The sequence below is a fragment of the Dipodomys merriami genome, unplaced genomic scaffold (assembly GCF_024711535.1).
Source record: "Dipodomys merriami isolate MVZ:Mamm:240054 unplaced genomic scaffold, mDipMer1.0.p SCAF_14, whole genome shotgun sequence".
NCBI classification, from domain to species: Eukaryota; Metazoa; Chordata; class Mammalia; order Rodentia; family Heteromyidae; genus Dipodomys; species Dipodomys merriami.
Genome location: NW_027202715.1, coordinates 14759103 through 14768924, shown reverse-complemented (window position 1 = coordinate 14768924; position 9822 = coordinate 14759103). Strand labels below are relative to the sequence as shown.

General features: G+C 50.6%; 1 protein-coding gene across 1 annotated transcript in view; it reads left to right on the top strand.

The window, feature by feature from the left end:
• Positions 1-341: 341 nt before the first annotated feature.
• The window catches only part of Arhgap22 (Rho GTPase activating protein 22), a 155744-nt gene continuing 146263 nt past the window's right edge, over positions 342-9822 (top strand). The window contains exons 1-2 of the mRNA XM_070020405.1: positions 342-426; positions 3590-3762. Of these exons, the coding sequence (XP_069876506.1) occupies positions 3711-3762 (52 nt within the window). The 5' untranslated portion in view covers positions 342-426; positions 3590-3710. The remainder of the gene's footprint in view (positions 427-3589; positions 3763-9822) is intronic.

The following is a 9822-nucleotide window of genomic DNA, read 5'->3' as shown; positions in this document are numbered from 1 at the left end:
GGTACCCCTGGAGTCCCAAGGCATTAGCAGGCCGGGTCCCGGGTTCCGGGGCGCAGTGCCCCCCGTGGCCGCCAGGTGGCGCTGGAAGCCAGGCAAAGCCGGCGGATTTGGGCGTCCGCGGAGCGGAGCGCACGCCTGTCCCGCAGAGGTCAGCTCGCTGAGGCCCCGGCCTGGCCCGGCCCCGCCCGCAGCCCCGGCCCTCCGGGCCGCCGTCCATCCGCGCAGCGGCGTCCGTGGGGAGCAGCACCATGCTCCGCCGGCGCCGGGCCCCGGGCGCTGCCCGCCGGACGGCCACTGGGGGACCCCGGGCAGAGCCAAGGCCACCCCGCGGGGTGAGGGGCAGCGCGGCCTCCAGGCCCCGGGGAAGGAAGAAGGGAGGAGCCGACAGCGGGGGAGACACCTGCCACCCCCTCCCCTCCGGTCCAGGTGAGCAGGCCTGGGCCAAGCAACGCAACACGGGGGGGGGTGCTAGCTTCCCTCCCCCCAGGACCCCTGAAGCAGGGGGGGCACGAGCAGAAGGGTCAGAGGGTGTGCAAGTGGCTAAAAGCACAACAGGACAAAACAGGGCTGTGCGTCCATGCTTGGAAGATAGGAGTTCAAATCCCCACCTCCCCTCATCACATGATGCTGTGTGACTTGGGGTGCCTTGCAATTCCCCTGGGATAATCACCCCTCAGTTCAGTCCTTTCCAGTAAGTGGGAGCGGTGGTTAACGTCTGCAGTGGGGTGATGTGGGGTGCAGGGTTGTGAGTCCAGGAGGGCTGATGGCCAGTGCCAGCTGGGCTGCTTCGGGCTGAGTCATCTCCAGACAGGCCTAGGTCTGTCCAGCTCTCCTCTGGGACTGGCCATCTCCCCACACACACCCCAGCACCCCAGCACCACCATCTCCCCAGCTGAGCCAAACTGGGCACCCAGTTACACTGGGTGAAAGTTCAGTGCATCCTGCTTCTGAGCCTGCCCAGAAGCAAAGGTGGCTTTGTGGTTGGTTTGGGTTGGGTTTTGCTGGTTGGTTGGTTGGTTTTTGTGCCAGTCCTAGAGCTTGAACTCAGGGCCTGGGCGCTGTCCCTGAGCTTTTGTGCTCAAGGCCAGCACTCTACCACTTGAGCCACAGCTCCACTTCTGGCTTCTTTGGTGGTTAATTGAAGATAAGAGTCCCATGGACTTTCCTGCGTGGGCTGGCTTGGAACCTTGCTCCTCAGATCTCAGCCTCCTGAGTAGCTAAGAGTACAGGTGTGAGCCACCATCACCCAACTAAAAGGTGCAGTTTTGGAAAGGGTGGGGGAGAGTAGTTAGAAGGCATTTTTCTTGTTTCTCTCCCTCTCTGGATTGCACAGTAGTTATGAAACCATCTCCCCACCACTCCACCTTGGTTTCAGCACCTAGTCCAGCCTCTACCTCTTTCCTACCCCATGTATATTTCTTGTGAGACTCTAGCCCTGCCCAGCTCTTGCCATGACACTAGGCTTAGCCAGCCTGCTCATGTGGCTTACAGTGGCTCAAGGATGGGCTGGTTACTGACCCAAATCAAGGGCTTGAGAAAGAGATATGTTTTCATCTATTACTGAGTTCCATTTGCTAATGCTTGATTGTCTATAGTCATCTCCTACGTGTTTTGTTAAAATTTGTATTTCCACATATATATATATATATATACACATACATATATGGGATATATAGTCTCTGACGTTAATGGCTCACACCTATAATCCTAGTCACTCAGGAAGTCGAGATCTGAGGATCAAGGTTCAAAGCCAGCTCAAGTAGAAAAGTCCAATTACCCACCAACCAACCAATAAACAAACCAGAGGTGGAGCTGTGGCCAGTAGAGCACCAGCCTTGAGTAAAACAGCTCAGGGACAGCAGCCAGACTCTGAGTTCTAGCCCCAGGACTGGAACAAAAACAAACGTTTTACTGGCATGCTGAAATCTCTATGTACAACGACTTAAAGCTTAAAAAACAAAGAAGGAGAATGGTGAAAGAGGTGACATTAATGATGCATTGTACTCATAAGTTGACATGTTTCATTGAATGAAAGGAAGGAAGAAAGGGAGAGGGAAGAAAAGAAGAAAGGAAGGAAGGAAGGAAAGGAAGGAAGGAAAGAAGGAAGGAAGGAAAGAAAGAAGGAAGGAGGGAAGGAGGGAGGGAGGGAGGGAAGAAAGGAAGGGAGGAAAGGAGGAAGGGAGAAAGGAAGGAAGGAAGGGAGGAAGGAAGGAAGGAGAAAGGAGGGAGGAGGAAGGAGAGAGAAAGAGGCAGATCCTCTGCCTATGGAAACACAGAATGTGTTTAAGCAGGTGTCATTGTGCCTGCCACCTGAGACACACACACACACACACACACACACACCCCTCAGGACCATTGCTGATGGTGGTAGATGTCAAGATGTCACTTGGCTAGCTCATGACAGATTTCTCTCTGTCTTCCACAAGTTTATATGGTGCTTTAGAAAGTGGAATTGGGCAGCCTGGCCCCTGCAGCCAGCATTCTGGGGCTGGGTGGGGTCTAAGACTGGCCTTTCCTGGCCTTGCTCCCCCACACCTGTGTGGGGACCGAGTCCTCACTTTTCCCAGAGCCAGGGTACTACACACTCCCCACAAGGCACCAGCACATGCAGGACATCACCCTACAAAGCAGTGTGGTCTGCACCTGCTGTCCAGACTACTTGGCAACACAGAGCCCCTTAAATCCAAATCATTGGAAAACTCAAATCAATGCCAGGCACTGGTGGCTCACATCTGTCATCCCAGCTATGCAGGATCATGGTTCAAAGCCAGGCTGGACAGCAAATCTGAGAGTCTTATCCCTAAAACCACCAAAAACCCAGAAGTGGAGCTGTGGCTCAAGTGGCAGAATATCAGTCCCAGTCTTGAGTGGAAAAAAACAAGTGAAAGCAAGAAGCTGGTACAAGAATAAATCAAGTCTAGTAGCTGATCTGTGCCCAGGACTTTACTGTTTACAAAACCCTTCCTTCCTTTCTTCCTTCCTTCCTTCTTTCCTTCCTTCCTTCCTTCCTTCCTTCCTTCCTTCCCTCCCTCCCTTCCTCCCTCCCTCCCTCCCTTCCTCCCTCCCTCCCTCCCTTCCTCCCTCCCTCCCTCCCTCCCTCCCTCCCTCCCTCCCTCCCTTCCTTCCTTCCTTCCTTCCTTCCTTTCTTCCTTCCTTCCTTCCTTCCTTCCTTCCTTCCTTCCTTCCTTCCTTCCTTCCTTCCTTTCTTTCTTCCTTCCTTCCTTCCTTCCTTCCTTCCTTCCTTCCTTCCTTCCTTCCTTCCTTCCTTCTTTCCTTCCTTCCTTCCATCCATCCCTCGTTCTTTCCTTCTTTCCTTCTCTTCTTCCTTCCTCCCTTCCATTCCTCCTTCTTTCCTCCATCCTCCTGCTGACTCCTGGTCACCTGGTCCCTCTCAGAGGTGGCTGTCATTGCTGTTCCTATTTTATCAATTTGAGGAACCGATACCCTTTGGCCTCGTGACTTCCCCCCAGGCCACCCCGAGGTCCCTGGGCTCACTCTCCCCCAGGGACTTGCTCCTTAGCAGCCTTCCTGTTTGAAATCCAAGCAAACAGCAGATAAAGGGCATTCTAAATATATTTCTTTTCTATAGATGCTCGTCTCCCGTTACTGGAGACCAGGAATTAGCGTGTCTGCCTGAGGATGCGGTTGCTTCTTTATAGGGGGCAAAAAAAAGGATCCAGAAGAAATCAACACAGATTGCCAGCTCCAGGATGTCAGCCACAGCTTCCAGCAAGAGGAAAACCTTTGCAGCCAGATATTTCAGTAAGCATTTTAATTGTCTTATGTGTGGGAGGGGTGGGGTGGTGGAGACCACTCAGCGCCTGGATCCCACCAGGATGGTGGGAGCTGAAAATAGCCATTGTCACCCATGATTGGGGATCTGCCCTCCTTCCGCTCCCGGGCCCTGGCTGGCGGCCCAGCACTGGGCCCTGACCCAAGGCAGTGGTTCTGCCTTTGCCAGAAAAATAGGCTTCAGTGTGGCTGAGGGTGTCCAGGATTTCAGGTTCCCTGGCTGGGGGCTGTGGAGACAGTTGTATTCTGTAAGGACTATGGGCTTTGAAGACTGCTGGCGGAATGATCGAGAACAGTGTGACAGTCTTTGTGAGGGGTCAGGGAGTGAAGACTGGAGACACCGGCTGTCCCCGTCACAAGAAGGTTCTGGGGTCATGTAGGGCCCACACGCTATGATGTGCAGATGCTAGCCCAAGCCCAGGCAGGAAGGAGCTGGTTGAGTTTGCCATGTAACAAGGTTGCCTGGCACCTGGCTCTGAGCCCCAGGGCTGGTAAAGACTGGGATTCTACCCTCTGGCTGAGGAGATGCTATCCATGGTCCCCAAAATCCACTCCACATTAGAATTAGTAAGGGAGACTCAGGCTTGGACAGTCGAGTGCATTGCAGGTATCTGTGTATTTCAGGTATCTGTGTATTTTCTAAGTCCTGGTCAGGATCTCAGAACTTGGATCTCAATGCCCATCTTTGCTAGGTTCAAACCCTGGTGTGTGTATGTGTGTGTGTATGTGTGTGTGTGTGTGTGTATGTGTGTGTGTGTGTGTGTGTGTGTGTGTGTGTGTCTGTGTCTGTGTCTGTGTCTGTGTGTCTGTGTGTGTCTGTGTGTCTGTGTCTGTGTGTCTGGTGTCTGTGTGTGTGTGTGTATCTATATGTTAATACTGGAACTTGAACTTAGGGCCTGAGCACTGTCCCCTGGCTTTTTCACTCAAGGTTACTACACTGAGAGTTTGAACCACAGCTCCACTAATGGCTTTTTGCTGATTAATTAGAGACAAGAGTCTCACTGAGTTTTCTGTCCAAGAACTGCAATCCTCAGATCTCAGCCTCTTGAGTAACTAGGGTTCTAGGCGTGAGCCACTGGTGCCTGGCCTGGCTTTTTCAACTTAGGTTTTTGAGGGTCATTCAAATTGTGCCTTGTGTAGCACCTCATTCTTTCAGGTTGCATTGATTTGTGAGAAGTGTTTGGTTTGCAAATGCTTAGGTAGCTTTAGATTGTCCCTGAAGGTTTCAGAAGAAAGGAATCTCCAGGGCAGGGAGATATGACTCCTCTTCCTCACCTGTGGTCTTTAGCTCTCTCATTCACTTGCTTTCTAGCTCTTGCTCACTCAGTATCTCATTTTCTCAGCTGAGGATGATTAGGGCACTTAACCTTAGTGTTCGTTGTTTGTTGTTGTGTTTATGTGCTGGCACTGGAACTTGAACTTGGGGCCTATTGCTCTCGGCTCAGCTTTTTCACTCTACCACTTGAGCCACACATCCCTTTCCAATGTTTGGTGGCTAATTGGAGATAAGAGACTCATGGATTTTCCTGCTCCGAGTGGCTTTGAACCTCAATCCTCAGATCTCAGCTTCCTTAGTAGCTAGAATACAGATGTGAACCACTGGCACCTGGCTTGGCTTTGTTTAAACTGATATTTTCAGGGATTTGGGGGCAAATGGAAGGTTTGTGGGGGTGAGTTTGTGTGAGCTACTGGGCCTTACATCTTGCCAAGTGCAGATGCTGCCAGCACTTTCCTTGTAGCAGAAAGCCAGAGCCAGCCAGTGTGGCTTTGTGGTGAGGCTTGTGCTCTGCTCTTGACCAACATGGGGCATGCCATTCCCATCACCGGCCAGCTCCCAGCTTCCACTGAACTTCCCTGTCAGTCTAGACCTGCTTGGGTCTCTACTCACCACTCCTCAGACTTCCGGACTGCTGGGTCCTCTCCCCAAGACTGATGGCTGTCCCTGAAATTGACCCTGGCCTTGCGTTCAAGCCCCAGTACTAGCCCGAACAACAACAACAACAACAATGGAGTAGGTTTCCCAGTCAGCAGCCGAGAACCAAGCTCTGGCTTCCGGGGAATATTCTAGATCCAAGCCAAAGGAATTGTATGGTCACATTCTGTATTTATGTATTTCCACAGCCTAATTGATGTGTAAGTGATAAATGATACCCATCATACATGCATGATTCAAGGATGTCAGCTTATTTTCAGAATTTTAGGACGTCTGTATAGCTATAGCCCCCCCTAAGTTTCCCTCCTCCCTGTCTGTAGTGAATCTCCAGTCTGCTGATCAGAGTTCTGTCCTTAACAACCTGCTCTGTGTGTGTGTGTGTGTGTGTGTGTGTGTGTGTGTGTGTGTGTGTGTGTGTGTGTGTGTGTGATGGTCCTGGGACTTGAACTCAGGGCCTGGGTACTGTCCTTTAGTTTTTTTCCCCCAAGGCTAGTGTTCCATCACTTGAGCCATGGCTCCACTTGTAGCTTTTTGGTAGTTAATTGGATATGGGTCTCACAGAATTTCCTGTCCAGAATGTCTTTGGACTGCAATCCTCAGATCTCAGCTTCCTGAGTAGCTAGGATTACAGGTGTGAGTCATCGGTGCCAGGCTAGCATTGATTATTTTCAAGGAAAGGTTTTGCTTCATGCCTGGAGCCAGCCTGAGCTTTGATCTTTCTACTTATTCTTCCTTGAATCTCTGGAGAGGACAGGTATGTACCACTGCAATGCAGCCATGGGTTATGATGGTGTCTCCAACTTCTTTGAACTTTCATGCCCAGGGCAGCCTTGAACCATGATCCTCTAATCTCTACTTCCCAAGTTGCTAGAATTACAGGCTTGAGCTACAGAGCCTGATTTGTATAAATACATGTTTTGCTTCATTCTTGCTGGGTTATTCCATATAGTTGTTTAACTGTTAAGAAACAGTCTCTGTACCATTCTTCATTACCACCAACAATATATGAAGATCCCAGTTTCTCCACAACCATGTCAACATTTACAAGTGTATCTTGCACCATAATGTGGCGAGGTAAACTGCCGTGATAATGGGGAGTTGATGAGCAATGAATGATGTTGGGTACCTTTTTCTGTTTATTAATTAGATTTGTGTGTGTGTGTGTGTGTGTGTGTGTGTGTGTGTGTGTGTGTGTGTGTGTCCTTGGACAGCATGCTTATTCAAAAACTTTTTGCCGGGGGCTGGGAAGGAAGCTGGCTCAGTGGTAGAGTGCTTGCTTTGTATGCATGAGGCCCTAGGTTCGATTCCTCAGCACCATGTAAGCAGAAAAAGCTGAAAGTGGGGCTGAGGCTGAAGTGGTAGAGCGCTAGTCTACAGCTGAAGAGCTGAGGGACAGCACCCAGGCCCAGAGTTCAGGCCCCACAACCAAAAACACAAAACAAATAAAAGAAAAAAACAAAAGCAAAACCTTTTTGCCTATTTGTAAATTGGGCTATGTGTTTTATTATGCAAGCTGAAGAGTTCTTTATATCTTCTGGGTTTTACCATATCTGAAAAGTGCCAACATTCTCTCCAGGTCTGTGGCTTGGCTTTTCATTTTCTTAAATGCTATACTCTTTTTGTGTGTATGTGTGCCAGTAATGGGCTTAAACTCAAGGCCTGGGCACTGTCTCTTAGCTTTTTCACTCAAGGCTGGCACTCTGCCACTTGAGCCACAGCTCTACTTGTGGGTTTTTGGGGGGATTTTTTGGGGGGTTATTAGTTGGAGATAAGAGTCTCATAGACTGCCCTGCTTGGGCTGGCTTTGAACCATGATCCTCAGATCTCAGCCTCCTGAGTAGCTTACAGGTAGCTCCTGAGTAGATTACAGGTGTGAGCTACCAGCACAGGCCTGAGCTCTTCTTCTAAGAAGACCAGTCCTATTGGATTAGAGCTTACCAGATGACCTCATTGAATTCAGTCACTTTAGTAAAGGCCCCAAGTCCAAATGCAGGCACCTTCTGAGGCCCTGGAGCAGTAAAGAATCTGTGTCCAGGAAGAGGCCGGGCAGAGCCCTCAGCAAGTGTCTAGACAGATACGGTGCCAGGCCTGCTGCCCATGGGGAACCCAGCAGAAGCCCACACTTACACAGTGCCAGCTCCTGAGCCAAACAAGGCTGAGTCAGCAGCTTTTCTTAGCCAACCAGCTTCCGGCTGTGATTTCTGTTCCCTTCCATCTGGGAGGGACCTGGGAGTCCTGGCACAGCTGTTGGGGAGAGGCTCCCCCTGGTGGCCAGATAAGAAAGCAAAGGGTCAGGAAGGTCATTGACTTCCCAGAGGACAGAGCCACCTGCAGCTCTACCTCTAGAGACATCAAATACACCCTTGGTTACAGACATCAGATCCCATTCCAATGTCTGAATGCACCCCTCAAACTGCCCACAGTATGACCAGGACAGCGGTACTAGCTGGCTTCTCTCAAGTTTAGCTGGCTGGGAGACAGTTTTGCAAGCCAGTTGCCATAGAAACTTGTTCCTCCTACCTTGGTTGGAGGAGACAGCATCCTGGTAGCCCCAGGAAAAAGTGCAAATGAATACAGGACCTGGATGTCTGTGGTCATTAGAGAAAGGCAGGTCAGGGGTGGATCCTGGGCCCATCCATGGATAGAAACTTCCTGAGTGGGCTAAAGGGAGGCCACATGAGCCCTCCTTACAGAACTGAAATGAGGAATACACCAAGAAAGCAGAGCTCACAGGCGTGCTGTAAACCTGCATAAGTACAAATTCCCTTCCACACAAATAGGTTCCTGTTGTTAATCTCTGACTGTGAACTGGGGCCTTGGGGAGTGTGTGTGTGTGTGTGTGTGTGTGTGTGTGTGTGTGTGTGTGTGTGTGTGTGTGTTCGTCTGTGTTCGTCTGTGTTCCTGTTCTAGTACTAGGGCCTTAATTAACTTAGGGCCTTGTGCTTTCTCTTGGCTTTTTCATTCAACAGAGACCCTCTACCACTTGAGCCACACATTTACTTGCAGCTTTTTGCTGGTTAATTGGAGATAAAAGTTTCATGAATTTGTTTCCTCAAGCTGGCCTTGAACCTTGATCCTCAGCTCTCAGCCTCTCAAGTAGCTAGGATTACAGGCATAAGCCACCAGCGCCTGGCTCAAAATTGTTGTTTTGTACTGGTCCTGGGGATTGAACTCAGGGCCTGGACACTGTCCCTGACCTTTTATGTTCAAGGCTAATGCTCTACCAGTTAAGCCACAGCTCTACTTCTGGCTTGTTAGTGGTTAATTGGAGATAAAAAGCTCAGACTTTCCTGCCCAATCTGGCTTTGAACTGTGATCCTTAGATCTCAGCCTTCTGAGTTGCTAGGATTACAGGTATGAGCCACCAGTGCCTGGTTTGGTCTTTGTTTTGTTTTGCTTTGCTTTTTTTTTTTTAATGATGTAGCACGGTGGTGACTCTGGGCACAGGAAGTCCACAGTTAGGGCCTGGCATGCCTACATGTGTTACATGTTCATGGAAGGAAATGCAGCAGCACAGGAGTGTGCAAAGCAGAAAATAGTTCCACACCCCCATCCTGTTCTGTAGAAATAACTAACTGCTTTCCTCTCCAGATGCCTTGACACAAATATGCACCTTCCCTGCTGGTACAAACACACGTGGAGTGGTAGCAGGCCAGCCTTGGAGAGCCCTCTCTCCCAGCTGTGCCTGGCCCCTGTGGGACTCAGGCAGGCAGGAGGCTGGCAATGGAGGAGGAACAGGGAGATGTGGACTCACAGGGGCATCTCTCCACTTAGCTCTCAGCTTGGGATAGGCTTTCAGGGCTGCCCTATGTTGGGGCTAAAGGTGAAGCCTCTGTACCCCCACAGTGGCCAGCCACCAGGAAAAAATTCCTAACAGAGGTGAAGACTGAGGGCCAGACATCATCAGCTGACGGTTGGCAGCACCAGCACCCCCTTCGGTCATTCTTCTATTGCTTCTGTTACCCACAATGCAGTGGGTGTTTTTGTAAGCAGCCTGAGCTCCTAGAAGCAGACTGGGGGGTGAGGTGGGGCGCGTTCCTCTTTGTCACCATTGTGACTGGCTGGCCATTGGGTTGTGGCTGCCTCTGCCCCTGTAG